This window comes from Terrapene carolina, unplaced genomic scaffold (genome assembly GCF_002925995.2).
Source record: "Terrapene carolina triunguis isolate 2854851 unplaced genomic scaffold, T_m_triunguis-2.0 Scaffold42, whole genome shotgun sequence".
Lineage (NCBI taxonomy): Eukaryota > Metazoa > Chordata > Testudines > Emydidae > Terrapene > Terrapene triunguis.
The window spans coordinates 50,354,881-50,378,367 of NW_020664393.1; the positions used below are offsets into that span (position 1 = coordinate 50,354,881).

The window sequence follows — 23,487 nt, forward strand, 5'->3', positions numbered from 1 at the left end:
AAGCAATTGGAAATTGGCAGGATCCAACAAACCCAAACACTGGAGGGGTTCACAACTTCAACCTGGATCCAGATCCAAATTTCCCAGCTGGCCTCTACATGTATAATGGCCACAAAAACGTGTAACTCTGTGGCACTCCAACTTTGAACCTTTGGCTCAACTCTAATGACATTTTTTTTAAAAACTCTCTAATAAGTTATTAGCTATTATTCCTATTGTTTATGGTCTAAATAAAGTGAAATCCTGACTGTAACATTAAAAAATAACTCCCACAACAATTCATTGTTGTACCACAAGCAAATGTATTACTGTGATTGGTTTGCTTGAATTTTACAAGGGTAGTTATTATATTCTATTTTAATCATGTTGCCGTTATGCTGCACAGCATCATGAGAACATCAGCAGGTGAAGCACTTTATAATTAAAATTATGTTACAGTGTGTATTTTGATTTAAATATACAAATTAGATGGACTGTCACATAAAATGGCTATCTTCAATCTTGAGGATCCTGTTCACAGCTTTATTGCCCATTTATATCAAGCATGTCCACTACAGTTTTTATTCTTGTTCTAGTCCTTTGTGTAAATGGAGTGTAAATCATACTTGGATTTGAACATAGCTGACATCTTTTCATGAAAATAACCCATATACATGCCAGTCATGGGCAGAACTCAGGAGAAATACTTCATAAAGATTCAGGTCTAGTGATGTTTAGCAATTGAAAGGCGACTCGCTGTGGAGCTATGCTCTGCTAAAATAGTGTCTGCAAATGACAGATCATCACCTTAGCAAGTATATGTCAAAGGACATTTTGTTTATGAAAATCAGCATTTTTATTAAAGTTGAATTCTAGGTACCCTAGTTAAGCATCCACACTGTCTATCTTGATGGATTAAATGTATGAAAGCTAAGGTCTTATCTAAATTTCAGGAAATGTGTCCAGACTTGAGGGAAAAAATCCATGGGAAGGTAAAACTCTATTCCTTGATTAGTGTGGTACCTACACAGCAAAACCTTTAAATAACTAAAAGCTTTGATCAATCTACTTGTACTTGCTTTGTTTATTATTAGAGCTGTCAAGCGATTAAAAAATTAATTGTGATTAATCGCATGATTAAAAAAATAATCGTGTTTAATCACACTGTTAATAATAGAATACCATTTACTTAAATATTTGTGGATTTTTTCTACATTTTCAAATCTATTGATTTCAATTACAACACAGAATACAAAGAATACAGTGCTCACTTTATATTTATTTTTATTACAAATATTTGCACTGTAAAAAACAAAAGAAATAGTATTTTTCAATTCACCTAATACTGTAGTGCAATCTCTTTATAATAAAAGCTGAACTTACAAATGTAGATTTATGTACAAAAAAACCTGCATTCTAAAATAAAACAATGTACAACTTTAGAGCTTACAAGTCCAATCAGTCCTAATTCTTGTTCAGCCAATCACTCAGAAAAACAAGTTTGTTTACATTTGCAGAAGATAACGCTGCCTGCTTCTTGTTTACAGTGTCACCTGAAAGTGAGAACAGGTGTTTGCATGGCACTGTTGTAGTTAGTGTCGCAAGAATTTACATGCCAGATGTGCTAAAGATTCATATGTCCATTGATCCTTCAACTACCATTCCAGAAGACATGCGTCCATGCTGATGACGGGTTCTGCTCGATAATGATCCAAAGCAGTGCAGACCAACTCATGTTCGTTTTCATCATCTGAGTCAGATGCCACCAGCACAGGGTTGATTTTCTTTTTTGGTGGTTTGAGTTCTGTAGTTTCCGCATCAGAGTGTTGCTCTTTTAAGACTTCTGAAAGCATGCTCCACAGCTCATCCCTTTCAGAATGTGGAAGGCACTCGAGATTCTTAAATCTTGGGTTGAGTTCTGTAGCTATCTTTAGAAATTTCACATTGGTATCTTCTTTGCATTTTGTCAAATTTGCAGTGAAAGTGTTCCGAAAACGAACAACGTGTGCTAGGTCATCATCCGAGACTGCTATAACATGAAATATATGGCAGAATGTGGGTAAAACAGGAGCAGGAGACATACAATTCTCCCCCAGGGAGTTCAGTCACAAATTTAATTAACGCATTATAGCGCATCTGGCACGTAAATATCTTGCAACGCCAAGTAAAACAGTGCCATGAGAACGCCTGTTCTCACATTCAGGTGACTTTGTAATTAAGAAATGGGCAGAATTATCTCCAGTAAATATAAACAAACTTGTTTCTCTTAGCGGTTTGCTGAACAAGAAGTAGGACTGAGTGGACTTGTAGGCTCAAAAGTTTTACATTGTTTTGTTTTTGAGTGCAATTATGTAACAAAAAACTACATTTGTAAGTGGCACTTTCATGATAAAGAGATTGCACTACAGTACTTGTATAAGGTGAATTGAAAAATACTATTTCTTTTCTTTTTTACTGTGCAAATACTTGTAATCAAAAATAAATATAAAGTGAGCACTGTACAATTTGTAGTCTGTGTTGAAATATAATCATATAATTATATTCTGTGTTGAAATCAATATATTTGAAAATGTAGAAAAATATCCAAAAATATTTAATATATTTCCATTGGTATTCTATTGTTTAACAGTGCAATTAATCACAATTAATTTTTTAATCATGATTAATTTTTGAGTTAATCGCATGAGTTAACTGTGATTAATCGACAGCCCTATATATTATTCATCTGGGAGTGCTACAGTGTGGCCATGGTAATGTCAAAAATGTGTGTCATCAGATATTGTCCCTACATGGTCAACCTAACAGTTTGCCAAAAATAGATAAGTTTAGACATAAAAATCAATATCTAAAATAAGCAGACTTGCTTACAACAATATCACCAGAGAACAAGTTATATGCAATAGACTATGAACTATGGACCTTGAGGATTCTAATTCCTAGAGTATAAACAAAGGTTGAGTGATCATCATAGATTTTCCAACATGCATCTTCCATCCTTGTTCCCTAATACTGCAAGTAGTATTATTGGATTTCTCTTATGCTGGAAAAAATCTCATGAACTTGCACTTGTTTGACCCTCAGAGCCACATTTTCCAAAAGTATCTTGTATTTGTTCATGCATACTTTTCCCTTGTGTGTTTCAAGCACCATCACTTGTTGCTGCTGGGTTCTTTCTCTTGCACAGACATGTAATAGAATTTACCAGTACAAAGCTGAACACTTGTCCATAGACAAGACAAAATCAGTCACCTACATGTGTTTATTAAAGAACATACTTAACCACTTGTAAACACAAAGTTGCCTGGGCACAAATGGAGGCAGGATTGAAACCCTTTGAATTTTATTATTAAAATCAAAATGTTTTAGTCTAGGTACCCTGCCATAACTAGGAAATTTACCATAATAATTTAATGACCTGAAAGGCATTAGATAGAGGAAAATTAGTTTAAAATCTGATTAATACAGTGGTTGTATTCAAAAGTCAACATTTGCCAGAAGATAACACAAATGGGCTTACAATAGAGATGAATTTAGCTTTCAGTGAACTCTCCAATAGATTTTGTTCCTGGGACTAAAATGTCTATATGACTTGATATGCCAATCAGGTAATTTGAAGGGCTGTTTTATTGGGGTTCAGGATAAAATCTGACAGTTCACAGATAACAGGTTTTATTCTGCCTTTACAAAAAGTAGTTAAAATATGTCTGGTACCATGAATGTTACCGAGGAGGTCTCTCAAGAGTGGGAGGGGAACCCTCAAGGCATTGGAAAGTATAAGGCTTGGCAATTTCTCTGTAATCATGGTTGGCTCAAGAGAATAATTAAGGGCTAAGAAAATATGCTTTTTTTATTGTAGCTGATTGAGTCTGTTTGAATTCTTGCTATTTAGACCTTATAATATGTAAATAAAACTCCAAAGAAATGTGATTACACAATATGATCTATGTGCTATTATTAGGCAGTTTCCACTTCTAACTGTTTTTAATTCATTTTAATTTTGTTTACTTTAGAAAATTTTAAGAGCCCAGTTATAATTAAGGGATGCTGGAAAGGTTCCATTTTTATAAGGCAGTACTGCAGTTCCCAGCTATACAAGGTCAAAGGTTGCATGGTACATCCCAGTAATATAAAGATGGGGGACAAAAGCAGAGGACCCCTCCTATTGTTAACATTATTTTGCAAGGAAAGCTTATTTTAATAATAACATGAATTCACCTCACTTACTCTTTGTGATGCACTACCATCTTTCCAATCAGTTTTAAAACAAGATTTCTTTCTATTCTGGCACCCACCCCAGGCCCTCTTTATGCTTTGTAGAGATTTTAAAAAGAAAAGCAAAACAGTGACTATTCAGGGTACAGGGACACTAGCACAATTCCTTCTCTCTAGCATTCAGTTTGGCCCCACAGTGAGGTATAGGCATCTCAGAACATGTGCATGAACAGCAATAGACAAAAGCGGTCCGAAATCAGTCTGAATTCCAGATTTGCTATGCTACAGAGTGATTCATTAATTTCTGAGGCATTAAGACAGCCAAGCTGAGAGAGATTTTAGCACATCTGTATTGAAAAGACTGTAAAGGTGGAGAGTGAATGTGGAGTATAAGGTAATATAACAAAAGTGGTGGTCCACAGGAGAAGCAAGTTGTTACAGAAGGCAGCATGTATTTCTAGAGCAAGCCAGGTCTCACCTTTAAAAAGAAACTTTAATATAAAATCATAGTCTTGCATACCCAATATCACACCTACTCTGTCTTCTCTAATTGCTTGCGGGTATTTTCGTTATTGGAAGGTAGCCTTGGGGCCAGGCATTTTAGTCCCTGCACATCAGTAGTGTATAATCTGCTTTTCATCTTTTCTGGCATGAGTTTTGCCACATAATATTATTGATTAATAGTAGCTGCCAATGTTACTTCTCATTAAAATATTTAATAACTTTCCTTTCACTTACACAGTTTAATCCAATAGGCAGTTTATTAATGATGGATTGTTTTGGAAAGTCTAATGATACAATAGAATATTTGAAAGAAGATAAATGGAGTGGTTTTGTATTGAAAATGGAGTCTAGTGGAGCTAAAAATTATCTGAATAATATTTAACTCTCTAGCAATTTTGTATTAATCTTTACATTTATCGGATAGTAACATTACCTTTAAACTTTTGTATTAGTTTCACCGTCAAGGTTCCCTTTTTGCATAGTACAATATGATATAAATGGTAGTAAACTGCAGCAAGCACAACCCATCTGTAACCTGTTGAAACCATTTACTGTGACTGAGAAGCTTAAGAGCACTGAGCAAACAAAACAGGAAGTTTAAACATACTTAATGTAAACAAACATACACCTCTACCTCGATATAACGCTGTCCTCGGCAGCCAAAAAATCTTACCGTGTTATATCGAATTTGCTTTGATCCACCAGAGTGCGCAGCCTCGCCCCCTCCCCCGGAACACTGCTTTACCGCGTTATATCCGAATTCGTGTTATATCGGGTCGCGTTATATCGGGGTAGAGGTGTATTCTGTTAGTCTATGTTGAAAAAAAATTATAGATTTAAAAGGCAAAAATATGTGTTAATTTAATCTGAATGATAAAAATGCAACCAGAAAAATAAACATCCTGTTCATCATCTACAAATATTGCAACAATTGTGACCTTGTTAATCTTCCAGATTTCATACCCATGCAACATATAGGACAAAATCCTGGCCCAATTGAAGTCAGTGACAAAATACTTTAATGCAACCCGGATTTCACCCTCTATATTTAATGATAACCAGTAGCTCACCTGTGTAAAGAGTGTTGCTACGGTCCAGGAATATCAAGTTGCCAGTATTATAACAGAAATAAAGTAATTTTCAGATTTTTAGTTTGTCTTTCTTTCAATGGTATAGATTCAGGAAAGGGCTGACATTTCAGCTCAACAAGGGCCTTTATCAAAGATAATAGTGGGAATTTATAGTTGTGCTGTAATGTGCTCATCTCAAAAGCTTACATGAAAGAAGCTGTTCATTGATTCCTAGTTTACAAAAGAGAGTCTAAAATGTCATCAATGGGCGGAATCTTGTATTCAAAAGAGTTAAGTAAGGTAAAGTAACCAGCACATAAATTTACAATTATTAACATTGTGAGCCAAATTCTCCCCTCTCATGTCCACTGATGCAAGTCCATTGAAAACAAAAAGTATTGAAGTCTGTGGGTTTGCACTGTTGTAACACATGGGAGAACTTGGCTTATATTATATAAACTCACATGAAAAAAAATCCCCCAAATCCTTTGCACTGTGATTTTCAGCTCTTTGTATGTTGGCATTGAAATTGACAAAATTGTTGAATTTATAGAAGTTGTGTTGGAGACCTATTAATATGTTGGCAGATTCGGTGTTCAGGTGCTAAAGAGCTAATATTTGGAGGCTGGTTTTGAATTTGGTGTGAATTAACTTGTAATTCCCTTGCTTTTTATTGTTTGCATTGTGAGGAAATTCTCTTGAGCTACCTTAACATAGGGTTTTATATTATTATTTCCTATTTTTTTAATGTAGCAGGATAAAAAAAGACATGTAAATATGGGGGCTGAAAGCTCAGGGCTGGATGGACGGGCTAGCTGGGCAGTGGTGCTGCAGAGAAGCCAAGTAATCATATCTTCTCTATATAAAACTTTGCATTCCCAGTACAAACAGCTATAACCAACACCTCTGTGTGCTACTCAAAACTTTTCATGAAAAGCTATGCGAGCTTGGCAGACTAAAAAAGACTTCAGCACTGGGGGAAGAAGCTCGAGTATCAGTTACATTTCTCTGTCATGAGTATAAGGTTTTAAACTGAGCAAGTATGACTGTTTCCCCATTTCCCCAGTTTCTCCAGCATTACTCCACAGCCAGCCTCTCCCAGGACTTTCAGCCAATTTCCGCCACCTACTTTAAGTCTTGGTCAGGGACCTTCTGTCTCCCATCTACTGTCCCATTATCACTACCTATGGTGGGACAGGTTCCCACCCAGTCAAGAAGGGAGGGGGAAGAGTTCAAGAGCTCCTCTGGGCACAAACAGCCCCACCCCAGTGAATGTGTGAGGCCTGTTGCACTTGGAGAGAGGCAGCTCCTGAAAACAGAGAATCCAAGTCCCGCAGGGTTGGCACTCGGAGGGAAACAGAGCTGGAGAATAGAGTTCTCAATCCCACAGAGCAGGGGCTGCTTACCTAGAAAGCTGCTAAAGTCTCTGCCACCTGGATCTTCTTGATCGGTAGCGGGATCTTTGCTTTGCTGTGCTTTGCTTTTCATTAAAGCCCAGAACTCTCAGCCCGGGGCTTTCAGATGTACAGGGGATTAGGAACCCTGCCCCCCTTGATAGAGACTATTTACCTTTTGCCTTGTGAAGAACACTGGGGTGAGCATGGACTGTCTTGTGGGCTGCAGGATTATTCTGTTTTTCTTTTCCTTTCTTTTGGAGTGTGCTACCTGCCTAAAATTTGTGGGGTGTGGTCTCCTGGCTGCGCTCCAAACTTGTGCTACAGCGACACCTACAGCCAGAGAGTGATGTCTGTGATGATAGAGGTGCCCAACCTCACCCCAAAGGTAGAGGGTGCAATCTATGTTGCTGCCCCAGAAAAGTTTTTTTTTTTTAAACAACTCATCTAAACTGTCATACTTGCAAAATACAGAGATAAAATATATTTATAGTTTACAAGCTGAAATTAGATGGAGCTGTATAGAAGGGGCAGCAATGGTGAGAGTTGGGGAGGCATTAGATTGTGGGTACTTGGGCAAAAAGGGCTTTCTAAAGACTCCAGGAAGGCCAAGGCAGGATTACACTCCTGAACATCTAAAGAGTTTCACAGGAAGGTTATTTTTCTCCTGCAAACTTTAGCACTTCTACAGGACAGCAGACTCTCTTCTGAGGACTTCCCAAGATCTAGGAGACAAACTCTGGGAACACTTCCTTGCTTATAATTCATCTGGTGAAGCCCGAGCTAAATCACATACCTATCAGAGCTGCAGGGCCGTCCTTTTGACAAAGAATGCCTCCTTTGTCAGTTCTGCCTTAGGTGGCTTGTCCTGCCAAAATACCTTGTTCAACTCACCCTTCATCAAAAGTTACTAACACAAAATAAGTTAGATGATGTTATATTCAGAGTAAAAATTTACAACAAATGTACAGTACTCTGCTCAGAGTAAGCACTGTAAATTTGGATAGTAAACGTTGTTCTATTTATTTATTTATTTTGAGAGCAAGAAAGAGAGAGAGCATATAGTTTCATCCCTGTTTCAAGTGCAATTCTTAACACAATAATTTTGGAGATACGTGGCATCTCCATAATTCCGTAATACTTTTTCAATATGATTAAGAAAGTAGCACTGAAGTGATTTCTGTAAGACTGTGACTGTCTAACTGATCTATTTTATTCATATTTCTTTTAATTGAAAAATAAGTGCAACGTTATTTTTGAAGTAATAGAAACAATTAAATACCAACAGACTAATTTATCTGTGTTCCTCCTTGCAAAGAGATTAAAGGGAAGAAAAAATTATGCATAATTTAATGAATGCAGGCACAGTGATTTGAATATGAAAAGCATTATTTAATGCTAAGTATTACTAATTGTAATTATATACAAGAACCAAAGTAATATCCTGAAATTGAAGTCACACTCTATTTTAGGGCACAGGCTTTACCATGAGTGTCTTAACAGACAACTAAATCCTGTGTCTGAATCATAAAGTTAGTTATTAATTTTACTCCATCTCCCTACTGGTGCAAGACTGTTCCTTATTGTACATTTTTTAGTATCTGGTTAGTTTTGAATTTCCCAAGGAGGGCTGTCAATTAATCACAGTTTAACTCCTGTGATTCACTCAAAAAAAAAAATCACAATTAAAAAAATTAATCTCAATTAATTACAGTTTTAATAGCACTTTTAAACAATAGAATACCAATTGAAATTTATGAAATATTTTTGGATGTTTTTCTACATTTTCAAATATATTGATTTCAATTACAACAAAGTGTAGAGTGCTCACTTTATATTATTATTTTTATTACAAATATTTGCACTGTAAAAATAACAGACAAAAGAAATAGTATTTTTCAGTTCACCTCATGCAAGTACTGTAGTGCAATCTCTTTATCGTGAAAGTGCAACTTACAAATGTAGACTTTTTTTGTTACATAACTGCACTCAAAAACAAAACAATGTAAAACTTTAGTGCCTACAAGTCCACTCAGTCCTACTTCTTGTTCAGCAAATCGCTAAGAAAAACAAGTTTGTTTACATTTACAGGGGATAATGCTGCCCGCTTCTTATTTACAATGTCACCTGAAAGTGACAACAGGTGTTTGCATGGCACTTTTGTAGCTGTCATTGCAAGGTATTTACTTTCCAGATATGCTAAACCTTCATATGCCCCTTCATCCTTTGGCCACAGTTGCAGAGGACATGCATCCATGCTGATGATGCTCGTTAAGAAAATAATGTGTTAATGAAATTTGTGACTGAACTCCTTGGGGGAGAATCGTATGTCTCCGGCTCTGTTTTACCTGCATTGTGCCATATATTTCATGTGATAGCAGTCTCGGATGATGACCCAGCACATATTGTTCATTTTAAGAACACTTTCACTGCAGATTTAATAAAACGCAAAGAAGGTACCAAGTGAGATTTCTAAAGATAGCTATAGTACTCGACCCAAGAGTTATGAATCTGAAGTGCCTTCTAAAATCTGAGAGGGGCGAGATGTGGAGCATGCTTTTAGAAGTCTTAAAAGAGCAACACTCTGATGTGGAAACTACAGCATCCGAACCAAAAAAAAAAAATCAACCTTCTGTTGGTGGCATCTGACAATGAAAATGAACGTGCGTTGGTCCACACTGCTTTGGATTTTTATCAAGCAGAACCCGTCATCAGCATGGACACATATCTTCTGGAATGGTGGTCGAAGCATGAAGGGACATATGAATCTTTAGCGCATCTGGCATGTAAATATCTTGCGAAGCCGACTACAACAGTGCCACTTTCAGGTGATATTGTAAACAAGAAGCAGTCAGCATTATCTCCTGCAAATGTAAGCAAGCTAGTTTTTCTGAGTGATTGGCTGAACAAGAAGTAGAACTGAGTGGACTTGTAGGCTCTAAAGTTTTACATTGTTTTATCTTTAAATGCAGTTATTTTTGTACATAATTCAACATTTGTTAGTTCAACTTTCATGATAAAGAGATTGCACTACAGTACTTGTATTAGGTGAATTGAAAAGTACGATTTCTTTTGTTTTTTACAGTTCAAATATTTGTAATAAAAATAAATATAAAGTGAGCACTGTACACTTTGTATTCTGTGTTGTAATTGAAATCAATATATTTGAAAATGTAGAAAACATCGAAAATATTTAAATGAATGGTATTCTATTATTGTTTAACAGTGCAATTAAAACTGCGATCAATTGCAATTAATTTTTTTAATCACGTCACAGCCCTAAATCTTGAGGCTTTTACCACCTCTTTACCACAGGTTAGAACAGCTCACTGCAGGCATATTACTCGATGTAAAGCTATTTTTCCCTTTTAATTTAATGCCATTACATGTGGTTGAAATGCTAAATAATTCTACCTCTCCTTTCAGTAAAATCCTACACCCACTGAAGTCAACGGAATATTATGCCATTGACTTCAGTGGGGTCAGGATTTCATCCTTTGTGTCTGTATCCTTCATACAATTCCTGATTTCTATAGTACTTCCGCTTAGTTATCACATTATCAAAGCTTCTGTATAACATATTACAGCCACTTATTCTTTCCTCCTAAATCTGTCCCACAAACTCTAATATTTGTTTTTTTTCTGAATACACTCCAAATTGTCTAGATTTTTTTGGCAATGAAGGTTTCCAGAACCTGAGCCAAAGGTCACTGAGGTTAATGACTCTTTCCATGTACTTCAGTGGGGTTTGGATTAGGTTTAGACTATAATACACTATTGTAGCTTTAGTCCCCTTAATGTTGTGTGCATAACTTTTGTTCTGTGACATGATGTTTCTTCATAACTGTTTAATCTTAAGATCCAAAGCAAAAGACATGGGCAAATGCAACTGCCATTCGGCAGCAGCTAGGTAGAAGTCTGGGGCAATAAATGGAACTCCACCAAACACATAAATAGATTCTCCTACTTATTTTTTTCCTCTGACCACTAACAAGAACTAAGGATTTTCCTAGCTCTAATTTTTCAGGAGAAAATTCTTTTCCTTTCAATGACTTGGTACGAAATAATGAGTCAACCATTGGTTTATGGTGTAGAGAGCTGTTCTGTGAGAAGCATGAAAGTCATCTAATGAAGGCAACTATTTTAGGCCAAATCCCATAGTCTTTAGTTGCTCCTTATTCAAGCCTCAATCAAAGACAATGGGACTTCTCTATAGATGAGGACTAAGCAAGGAGCTGCAGTATTTGGCTCACTGAAAATATGTTCTGACTGTGTAATATTACCTCCCACAATTAGATTCAACAGTAAATTCTAGTCACCTCTGTTCCTGTGTTATTGCTGGCTTCTAACAGTAGTAAAGGGAAAGCTTAAAGTTAATATTTGGTGCATGTGAAAGAAGAGACTTAAAATTGTTTTAAAATTAGAAAGTGTGATTCTAAAATAACATACATTTTATAAAGGGGCTCGGGGACAGATGGAATATCAAAAATTGCTTTTAATTAATTTTGTTAAAAACTAATTACACTAGGTTTCAAATTGACAAACATTAAGTAATTTTCCTTGAGCTTTATTGCACCTGAAGAACTTCTGCTAAAACTGCTACAGAATGATTATGTAAGTAGTGTTTTTTTTCCATACAGTGTATGGAAGTTATTTTTTATTAATATTTAAATTGTGAAAAGTGTCAAATGGAGAACCCTAGAAGATGAGGCCCTCTACCTATTGAACAGATACAGCATGGACAGGAGCAATACTAGATTCCCTTCCAATGTTCCTCAAACCGGAAATCCTCCTATGAGGGATGAGAGTGTAACTCAGTTCTCAGATCCTGTTTTGAGATAGTCAACAGTGATGCTTGTTAGTTCCAATTAAGATGGACATCTGACAATAATGTCAATTATGCCAAGAGCTGGGCCTTAAAAAATCATCACATTGGGCTAATCACGTGATTTTAAAAAAATTGATTTTTTTTATTTGCTTTGTGTTTAAGAACCTTAAAGGTTCTCACTTTTGCCTTCTTCTACATGGACTAGAGGCTTGTTCTCTTTTAAAAAATGAGAGCAGTGGTTCTCATGTAATCACCTTACTCCTGGAGTTGGGGCTTAACCCCTTACAGTGTCAACAGAACACAGGGTCAAAACCAAAAGACAAAGAACTCCACCTCAGTGTATGTTACTATTACCAAGGGCTTGTCTACATGGCCTGACAGTGTGGACTATGGGGGTGTGAATTGCAGCATGCTCTGAAGTACAAACTAAAAGGCATCTAGGTCACAAACACATAGTCCTTTTTGAAACAGGACTACACTAACATGAATGTGGTACCTTTTAGCTTGTGCTAGCTGGGTCTACATGGGGCAGTTCCAATGGAACACTTTAGTATGTGCTTCAACTCACACTCCCAAATTCTGCACTGCAGGGCCATGTAATCAAGCCATAAGAAACAATCACATGACTGGATTTCCTTTCAGTTATATCTATTATAAAAACATAGTTGTTCCTTTCAGTTTCTAACATGAAAATTAAGACCCTGATTCAGTAAGTTACTTAAGTACAGACCTGTTTGTAAGAACTTAACTGGTTCCATGGATGTCAATCAGATTTACTCACGGTAGAACTGTACCTTGATGAATCAGGGCCTGAGACAGTTATTTGGCTAAGCATGCTATAAAATAAACAATACTGATTTACCTTACAACAGAGATCATTAAGGGGTTTCCTTCATGCTAAAGTAAGAATATAAAAAATCATTACAATTAACACATTTTAATTGTAAGAATACTGTGGATACTGCACTAATGAAAGCAGGATGCTATTAGGAGCTCTTTCCTTAATATCGGATATTAGGTTAATACACTAATTGAAACTGGTTGGCATTTGATTAAACCATCCAGCATAACAATCATTAATGAAATCTCTTTAAATGTTTTAAATCCTTGCCATAAAAGAAAAACATGTCCTTTTAATGGTGTGATGTTTTTGTTTTTGGTATTACAGGTAAGCACACTAGACTGGGTACGAGCTGAAAAAATCTATCACCTCTGTGAGGTTCTATTTAAAGTTCACAAGGTAGGTCTTCTGAGAATTACAGACTATATCATTTAACCAAGGTAGCTTACAATTTCCTAACATTTAACAATATAAATGATAGACTCAGCTTAATTTGATTTATCAGGAACCAGCCCACAAATAGTTAGTCTATTGCTATAAAACTAGTTCTTAATCTGTAACTATTTCCTGCATAAATATTAGATAATTTAGAATTTGGATCATGTCTGTAGTGAGCACATTTCTAAAATATTTTCAATCTGAAGAAATATTAGTATGAGTTCCTCCATATAAACAATGAATAAAACCACTATCCATAATGAAGCCTGTATCTTATAATATTTTAGTGGGGGAAAAGCATTTTATGGGCCATTTTTAAAAAAGAAATATGTACCTCTAATTAAAACAGTGATGTTAACATATGGTTTAGAATGTTTTATGTATAATCTAATCTGACTGTATTTTGGGTGTAATTTGTTTAGCAATAAATTTAAAATTCAGTTCATTACTACAGATTAGTGATGCACTAGATTACAAGTAATAAACAGCCATTATAATTTAAAATGTAGTCCTATATTTACAAAGAGCAATGCTGTTCATTCCTCTATTATGTAACTTCTCTTTTTTAATATTATTTATTTAGTTTTGCACCAGGCAAAACTGTGGGTTGTTGCGTTTTTGTAAAACAATAATTGACTTTTAAATGTTTTCCCCCTTTAAAATTTTTTTTTAAATGAGGGGTTGGATGCATTAGGAATGGCTGGGTAGACAGACAGATGTTATCCTTTACTGTCCAAAGAGAGATCACTGGTGTCCAGTATGAATCACTGGTGTCCACTTTGTGGCCCTCCAAGTTGATTGTGTTAAGAAGAGAATTTATATCTGATTATATGTTGAATACATGTTCTCTGAGCCATACCCGGTGGTTTTTAAATAGATGTCTCTGAATCAGTCAATACAGAGAGGTAGACAGAGGCATCACTTCCCCTGTAGCCCCTGGAGCAGGTCTGATGTGAGCTGCATGTGCTCTGAGCAGCTGCTCAGCATTTCCCCAATCCACCATATGCTGTTGCTTCATTGTCTGTTTACCTGCTGGGGGCAAATCCCTATACGCAGGGGGAATCAGATTAGGAGCTCAACTAACTCTGCCTAGTGTAGTGCAGTGCCTAGCAAAGGATGTTTCCTCCTCCCTACACAGTCACCCAAGGAAGCCTAGGAGAGGGGAAAATTCAGATAATCTGAGATCCAACAACCATTTTATCTGTCCCAGGCCAGTTTAGAGCATCATGGAGACTGGTCTAACTTGTACCAGCAGGCTTTATCTCCAACGGCCCATGTGACAGCTGGGGCTCACCAAAGATCATTGCGTTCCTCCCACTTATACTCCCTGTCCATGATGCTCCACTCCATCACTGATGTGTTCTCTGCACTAGAGGCTGTGGGCAGGGAGGTATAGCAGCAAGCTTCACTGGTTCTGTGCCCACTGAGGACTGCCTGTGACAGACATTCCCGGGGTGCAACCTGTAGCTGGGGTACCGCTGGGCCCTCTGGCATACCAATCACATTGTGAGGCTGGGATAAGCTGCAATCCTTTCCAGGTCTTGCACTATGAACCAACAATAGAGCGGATTCAGCCGCTTCCCCCCAGCTCCCCAACCTAGGACCCCAGAGCTGTACCATCTTGCCCTGGTCAAAAGCCTAACCAGTGTAAGTTTATTTACCAATCCGCCCCTCCCTCAGTGTGGAGAGGACAATCCACCAGCCTGGTTCTTGAGCAGATTTCCCTTTGCACGTCAAACAAAACACTGTTTTAAGTAAAAAATATAAAACAAATTTATTAACTACAGAAAGATAGATTTTTAAGTAATTGTAAGTAATAGCGTACAGATCAAAGCTGGTTACCTAAGAAATAAAACAAAATCACAATCTAAGTTCTATACAATAGACGGGATTTGAATCAAGCAGTGTCTCACTCTGATGGTACAAACAGTCCACCAATCTTCCATACACAAGCTCGAAATCCCTTCAGCCTGGGACCATCTCCCCAGTCCAGTCTTTGTTCCTGAGCTGTTTTCAGCTATTCAGTTATGCGGGGGGCGAGGGGGGGAGGGAGAAGGGGGAAGTGAGGTCAAGTGATGATGTTGCTTCCCCCTTTTTATAGCTTCTGCCAGGCGGAGGGAACTTCATTGTTCCAAGTAAAGTCCCCAGCACAGTTAGTGGAAAAGTACAGGCACAAGTTGGAATCCAGTGTCACATGAGCTGGTCACATGCCCTTGCATGCTTCGATGAATCATAGCAGGGGCCATTACCCATATTCTGGCTAGAATGTTCACAGGCATCACAGTGGGGTGTCAACTCCAAGGCCCACTGCTCTGAAGTGCTCTGCTGATGCCACGCCAACTGAATACTCTCTGTATCACCAAAGGCAAGGAGTGCTGGAGTCCAAGCCCACCTACCCAAGCAAATGCTCTCTAACCTTGTCTGTTGAACATGGAAAGAGAAGAGCTGCTGCCACTCTTGGTAGGAGGGAGAACCCCATGCAGCTGCCCTAGCCTCTGTGGGAAGGGAGGAGGGGTTTCATGTCACTATCACTCCAAGTAGTGAGCAAGGCAACAATTCGGGAGTGGGTTTGGGCAGGGCCCTCAGAAGCACAGCCATGTGGGGGTATGTCTAGCGCCCTGTATTGCCTTAATGCAACCCCGTCTCAAGGGTGGGTGGCTTTTGCCGCCTTTGCACCATCTAAACAGTACAAAGGTAGCAAAATAGGGCAGAGAATCTGCCCCAAAATATTGATTCTGTCTCCTTGTCCTCTTCTGAAACATGTTCAGGCTAAAATGATTGGATGCTTCTGGCTAAAATGATTGGATGCTTCTGATGTACTGCGTACAGATGTGGTCTCCTCATCTCAAAAAAGATATACTGGAATTAGAAAAAGTTCAGAAAAGGGCAACTAAAATGATTAGGGGTTTGGAACGGGTCCCATATGAGGAGAGATTAAAGAAGCTAGGACTTTTCAGCCTGGAAAAGAGGAGATTAAGGGGGGATATGATAGAGGTATATAAAATCATGAGTGGTGTGGAGAAAGTGAATAAGGAAAAGTTATTTACTTGTTCCCATAATATAAGAACTAGGGGCCACCAAATGAAATGAATGGGCAGCAGGTTTAAAACAAATAAAAGGAAGTTATTCTTCACACAGCGCACAGTCAACCTGTGGAACTCCTTGCCTGAGGAGGTTGTGAAGGCTAGGACTATAACAGGGTTTAAAAGAGAACTAGATAAATTCATGGAGGTTAAGTCCATTAATGGCTATTAGCCGGGATGGGTAAGGAATGGTGTCCCTAGCCTCTGTTTGTCAGAGGGTGGAGCTGGATGGCAGGCGAGAGATCACTTGATCATTACCTGTTAGGTTCACTCCCTCTGGGGCACCTGGCATTGGCTACTGTCGGTAGACAGCACACTGGGCTGGATGGACCTTTGGTCCAGTATGGCCGTTCTTCTGTTCTTATGTAGATACTCCTGGTGCCTTTTAAAAAGAGGTATTTTCTTTCTCATCAGAATATTACCCTTGCTGATTTGATGCTCAGTCCTTCCTTTACTATTCTGGCAAGGTTAATTTCAAGGACGATCCATCCTTACAGCAAATTCTATGGTTGCTTTTTCATTAAGAAAAAGAAAAGTGGGAAATAAACTACCTTAGACTCGACTCTTAATGTTCTTGACATCCTAATAAATGAATGCTTAATTGTCAGTCTTGGTGAATACATTAGCTAAAACACAAAAACTCAACTGCAACACTTTAACCTCCTTTCTGTTGACACTTCAGTATAAATTATAATGATAGAAATTTAGAGCAAATCAATTAAAATGGAAAAAACTTAATTTCTGGAAGAGATTAAAGTTTCTCCATGACAGCCTCTGAGACCCAGAGTGCACTAGAGAAACTACTTTGTTAAGAGAGATTTTTTTTAAAGATTTCAGAAGCCAGTTGTAACTAGCATAGTTGTGCTATTATTGCAGGTAGAAAGTAAGTTAGTAAATAGTTTTAAAAGGCCATTCTCAAGACTAGATATATTGGATGCTTGCCTAACTTTAAATGTCCTATCTAAACCCAGAAGCTAAATGTGCCTTTGGAGATTATTTTTCTACAGGGTATGGATGCTTCTGTGTATATTTTAGTGTATACAGGTGTGGTGTCATTCATTACATACATTTACATACACTATTACGGAAAAATCATACCACTGAGCATCAGCATCAAACAGACATTGATTAAAGTTCAACCCACCCTGAAAATCATAGAATTATAGAAAAGTAGGGCTGGAAGGGACCTCAAGAGGTCATCCACTTCATCCTCCTACACTGGAGGCAGGATTTAGTAAACCTAGACCATCCCTAATAGGTGTTTTTCTAATATGTTAAAAACCTCTAATGATGAGATTCCACAATCTCGTAGGTAAACTATTCCAGTGCTTAAATATCCTCCTAGTTAGAAAGTTTTTGCTAATATCCAACCTAAATCTCCCTTGCTGCATGCTAAGCTGATTCCTTCTCGTCCTATCCTCAGTGGATGTGAAGAACAATTGATCACCGTTCTCATTTTAACAACCCTTAACATATTTGAAGACGGTTATCAGGTCCCATCTCAGCCTTCTCTTTTCTAGACCAAATGTTTCCTTCTATCCCATTAAATGTGCAATTCCCCCCTACCCCCAAAAAATAAAAACAATAAAACTTACACTAGCCAGAGGCCCAGGACAGACAATATTCAGTCCTGCAGCAGTTAGAAGTTTAACACCCAATGTCTCATGACTCTGCAGAGCTACAAACAGGGAGCCAAATCCTCAGGCACAGAAGGAGAAGACAGGGGCATATCTCTTCTCTACTACTCTCCCTCTCCCCCAAATTTCCAATCCTGAGGAGCAGCTGGAGGTCAGTTTCAACAGCCTCAGGACTCTGTTTCAATAGCTAGAATGGCTCTGCGGGCTGTTCTGCTCACAGAATCACTGGAGCTCGGGTCGTGCCTCCCTGTGCCTCTGACACAGCCTCCAGAATGTCCACTACTCCAGGGGTTGGCAGCAGCAGGCGGCACAGAGTTAATTTATGCCAGTCTTATGCTAGCTAGTGATTCTCCAAAGCAAGGGAAATTCCCATCTGCCCTATTAGGGACAGCTGTCTATCCTTTTGGGACCATAAGAAAAGTACATAGAGGATGGAGTGCAGTGCTCTTTACTATTGAAAGGGGGCAATTCCCGGTTCCTAGAGACACATAGCATTTGCTTCTATAATTGGAAGGTCCTGAGATTCCAGACTTTAAAGCTTACATTTTTATGTATACTGATGCTATTTTAGGATATTTTGAAGTCTGATCCCAATTATGGTGTGTGTGTGTGTGTGTGTTTTGAAGTCTGAGCCCAGTTAGTTTTTTTTCCCCACCCGTATATTGCAATTTCACTAACTCATGTAGAGAGGTATCCTGATTTTCACTAGTGTCCTTTAAATCCAAATCTTGCCTTCTTCTTTTAATGTGTCTCTCCCTTTGAATTCTGTACAGTTACTCATAACTAACAAAGCTACCATTACATGTGAGGGAATGCAAGTAGTAATAGTCCTGATTAAAAAAAAAATTTCTAAAACATTTATAAAATAGATTTTCTATAAAATAGGAGAGCTGTGAAATGGGATGTGGTTATTATTTCCATTTTGGGACTGCTCCCTGCCCAAAACTTGCTGGAACTTGGGTATTCTTCCCCACCCTAACCTGCAGTCTTGGAGGGAGGTGCAATGGGAATAAAAAAAAAAAATTTCAGCCAAGATCACCGCAGAAAAATGTGCTCCTGACTGCAGATACCTGTCTACTCTTCTCATCTTCCATGTCATCAAACAGAAATAAAGAAATAGTTGAGAAATCAAGAGCATTAATATGATCTGAAACTGGTAAAGAAAATTTTTAAAAATGCCATTTGGGGATTTAGTTATAGAAAGTTCTTATATATTTTTTTTTAAATGAAGATGGGCATTAATAGTAGCCTTCAAACCTAATTTTGTTTTTCTCTATATATTTATCAAACCATAACCAACTGAAGTATTTGGAAACTTCTTATAATGAAGTATTTTAGTTCACTAAAATCTTCATTGTAAGGAGATCCTGTTCTTCCCTGGATTGATTGCAGGGTATCTCTTCACTCCGTCCAGTTTCGGAACAGCACTTGCTGCTCTGGAGGACCTCTGCCACACCATATTGTGATTTCTAGCATTAGCCCATGATAAATTGCTGCATTCCCATAATCTTAGCAGAGTGAAACCCAATTATAGTGGAAAGAAGCCTTATATAATACGTAGTAAAACTTCACTATAAAATGAGTGTAAGTCAGCTGAAATGCATTTAAGTAATTCAGGAATTTCTCTCTATTTCACTGTAAACATAGGTGTCTGTATAGCTGAGTTAATTATAAGCAAATTCCACTGTATATCACCTCTGAGTTCTACATGATTGGACTTAGATTGCAAAATGAAAGAAACTCATTTGATTTGTCTGGGGTTTTTTTTTAAGCATTTCTATTTTTCACATCAGGGTGCAGTGTCTGCAAGGCATAGTTTAAGTAAGATAGAGCTCATTTAAGTTCCAAAAAGTACTTTCATTTATAGAGAGCTGTTTGTTGTTGGATGGTGGTTGTTTTTTATTTTTTTTTTCTCAATTTGTTTTACTTTTAAAACTTTTTAAAATTTTAAGTATACAAAATTTCTGTAACAGATAAATTGCATCAATTGGTGTATAGATTAGCTATGTGACCTAAAATAAGAATATAATTAGCTTAAATTTATCCCTGTTAAAACTCCACTAACTTCAATGGATTAATACCAGGTAATTATTTTCAAATCTGTCTATTAGCTTAGAGGAATGTTACTATAAAGACATTTGAACAAAACATTGTATTAAGAACATGCAAAGTAAGCTCACAAATAAAATATTTTAATTAGATGCTTCAACCAAAAGTCCTCATTGTCCGATTTAGTCAGTCAGGTGGGTTCATGTATTTGAAAGAATCATTTTTTATCTGCTATGCTCAAACTCTTGGCAACAGGAATTGAACTTGAGGCTTTTGGTGCTTGATACAGGAACTTGTGCTACCTGAGATAAAATAGCCCCTCTCTTAGCAAGCTCATAAATTCCTAGTTGACCTAGCCACCACTAAAGTGGGTCAGAGTGCCACATCAAGCAAGCATGGCTTACATACTATGCTCTCCCTTGCCAGGGAAGTGCATTGGACTTCAGAGGCTTCCCCCTTCAGTTCCCTCTATGGGCCACCATGTGTCATGTTGATATTCCAACTGGGTTGCCAGCAGCAGCAATCAAACCTGGGACCTCTGGATTTTAATGCATGAGCTCTATTGTGTGAGCTGAAAGGCCGAGCTCTCTTTGCCATGGCTGTAGCAGACTCATCAATCTCTAGTTGATCTAGCCACCACTAGAGGGGGACAGAGTGCCACACAAAGCAGGCATGGCTTACATATCAAAAATACATTAATATGAGAAGTTTGTTTATTCACATTGTTAAGAAAAGCATGAATTCAAATGCACACATATAAAGTAAAAGGAAATATAAATACTGTTCCTTTCTAAGTAGATGCTCATGAACATCTGAAAAAAATCTTTATTCCCAACACACTTATAATAGGTATCTCTGTCTCTCTCCAGCTTGGAGTCCCAGAGCTTAGATTCACTACGTAGGATTCTGGAGCTCTCTTTGAGAAACTCCTCCAGAAATCCAGTGGCAGTCACCAGCTCTCTGTCAGAGCCTTAATTTGAAGCTTTTGATCCACCTTCACATCCTATTTCCAGTATCCATGGTACCTCTCCAGAATACTTGCTTGCACCTTGAGGAAGTCTCATGTCACTCTCCCCAACCACCTCCTTCTCTCCCCCACCTACCTCCACATGAAAATATTAATTCCTTTTAAAATATAACTATTTATTGTATTTAATAACAGATTGCATTGCTTACATTGGTATGTTGCAAACTATAGAAATACCTGGATTAGATTAGATGATAGAAAGAGAAATAGAGGTGACCTAGTCTGTTTTGACCTTGTGAATGAGAGAGTCTGAGAGCAGTAGCCTTTACAAACATTAATTGATTCTCATGACACTGCACTGAGAAAGGTAAGTATTAACATACCAGTTTTACAGATAGATAAACTAAGGCACAAAGCAGTTTAAATTGACAGTGAGTCAGTAACAGAACTGAGAACAGGCACTCTGATTCAAAGTCACTTGCTGAAGACATAAGACAATGCCGCCTTAATTATTTGTTTAGTACTAGTTGAAATATCACTTACTAAAACATGTCTTTCAGCTCTGGCTTGCTGATGATTGCTGGCTACAAGCAAACTTGTATTTAGGTATTCATCAGGACTATGAGCTTGAAGACCAGAGGCCATATTGTTTCAGTGTCATGGTTGGACATGGCAAGAGTCATTATTTTAATGTAGAGCTTGGCAGTGAGTTGGCGGCATGGGAAAAATCATTTCAAAGAGCAATTTTCTTGGAAGTTCAAAGAACAGGGGTAAGTAATACATAACTTAATTACTGCAGCCATTTTATTGCTAAAATAAGTGTAACATATAGAACATTTTAGACATTTTTATATGTTTTTGTAATTTGTTAAAATTGATTTTCAGAAAGAGATAGGCAACGAAAAGTACAGAAATGCAAATGACTTACAACTTTTGTATTTTTCAAATACTGAATGCTTCACTGGCTCTCCAGTAGAATTATGGAACTATGCAATTTTGCAACTTGTCAAAGCAGCAAGACCAGATATACTACTGAGACATAACATATTAGGGTGGGGGTAACAGTAATCAAATAGGAGAAGATTATACATGAATAGGCGGAGGAGGGAAGGAGAGGACTGAGGAGGGTGAGGGGGAAAGGGAGAGGAGAGGTTCAATGGAATGGAGGTCTGGCATTCTTTAAACCATCTCCACATTTTTATATAGAAATGGGGTCCAAGTTTCTTCAGATTCATATAATTGCTGTCTACAGCAATAAACTATTCTTTCTTTGGCTGCTAACTCAGACATAGTGGAATACTACTGCTCTATTCTTGGGCATAAGTAAGTCCCTACCAATTTTTACGGCTGTGAAAAACACATCATGGACCATGAAATAAGCCCTTCCCCATGAAATCCGATGTCCCTTTGTTCCTAGGAATACCCCAGCAAAGGGGGCACCTAGCTCCAGCTGGGTAAGGGAGGGACAGGACTTGTCCCTCCCCTGCACAGCTGCTCTGGGTGGGGAGAGAAACCAGACCAGCCCCAGCAGCCAGACCAGCCACAGAGCCCTCCTGCAGCTGGAGGAGGCTTGTGGAGTTGGATCCAATCTTCCCTGTGCTGCTGGGCGTGCCCCAGCTGGGGGCTCCTAGCTGCTAGTCCAAGCAGGGCTGGGGCAGCACAGGACTTGATCTTTCCCTGCAGGGCTACTCTTGGGTATATCTCCAGCTGCAGATAGCTCTGCACCCCCTGCTCCCCACTCTGTCCAGCTCTGAAGGCAGCACAGAAGTGAGGGTGGCAATCCCATGACTCCCCTACAAACGGTTTGCAACACCCCCCTCCCCCGGCTCTTTCGGGTCAGGTCCCCCACGGTTACAACACTGTGAAATTTCAGATTTAAACATCTGAAAACATGAAATTTACCAATTATCAAATCCTATGGCTGTGAAATTGACCATAATGGACCGTCAATTTGGTAGGTCCCTAGGCATAAACCCACAATTTCATTTTTGTAAAATCATGTACTTGGTGACTATTGCAGCTCTCAAGAACCAAAGTCTTTGTGGCAGAGTTAAACTCAGTTTATAGGGCCTCATTTTTGGCTGAGGTTTGACTGTTGAAAGCTGGGCATCTTTTTAACTCTTGAGTCCATCTCTTTTCACAGCTGCCTAACTATGGGACAGTCCCATAGTATGTGCATCAGGGTTCCTTCTTCTTTGTTACAGTGCCAGCTAATATCAGAAGATAAGGCCTTTATCTTGTGCAACCTCCTTGATGTCCCAGTACATTTTGAATAAAATCTTTTGTTGTATCAAACATAACCTGAGATCCACAAAGACATTTTTAACATTATGTAATATGCTCTGCCATTTGGATTCTTTTAAGGGCTCTGATAACTCCCCTTCCCATTCTTTCATGAACACCAAATTAATGAGATTCCTCTTCATTAGCAAAGTATACATAGTGGACTTGGGCCTGGGCTGTTTATGAAGCATTTCCAAGGTTC

At 38.1% G+C, this 23,487-nt stretch overlaps 1 protein-coding gene across 1 annotated transcript in view; it reads left to right on the forward strand.

Annotated features, from left to right (window-relative positions):
- The window catches only part of SNTG2 (syntrophin gamma 2), a 457,199-nt gene that overhangs the window by 385,520 nt on the left and 48,192 nt on the right, over positions 1-23,487 (forward strand). The window contains exons 13-14 of the mRNA XM_024215800.1: positions 13,156-13,227; positions 21,563-21,772. Of these exons, the coding sequence (XP_024071568.1) occupies positions 13,156-13,227; positions 21,563-21,772 (282 nt within the window). The remainder of the gene's footprint in view (positions 1-13,155; positions 13,228-21,562; positions 21,773-23,487) is intronic.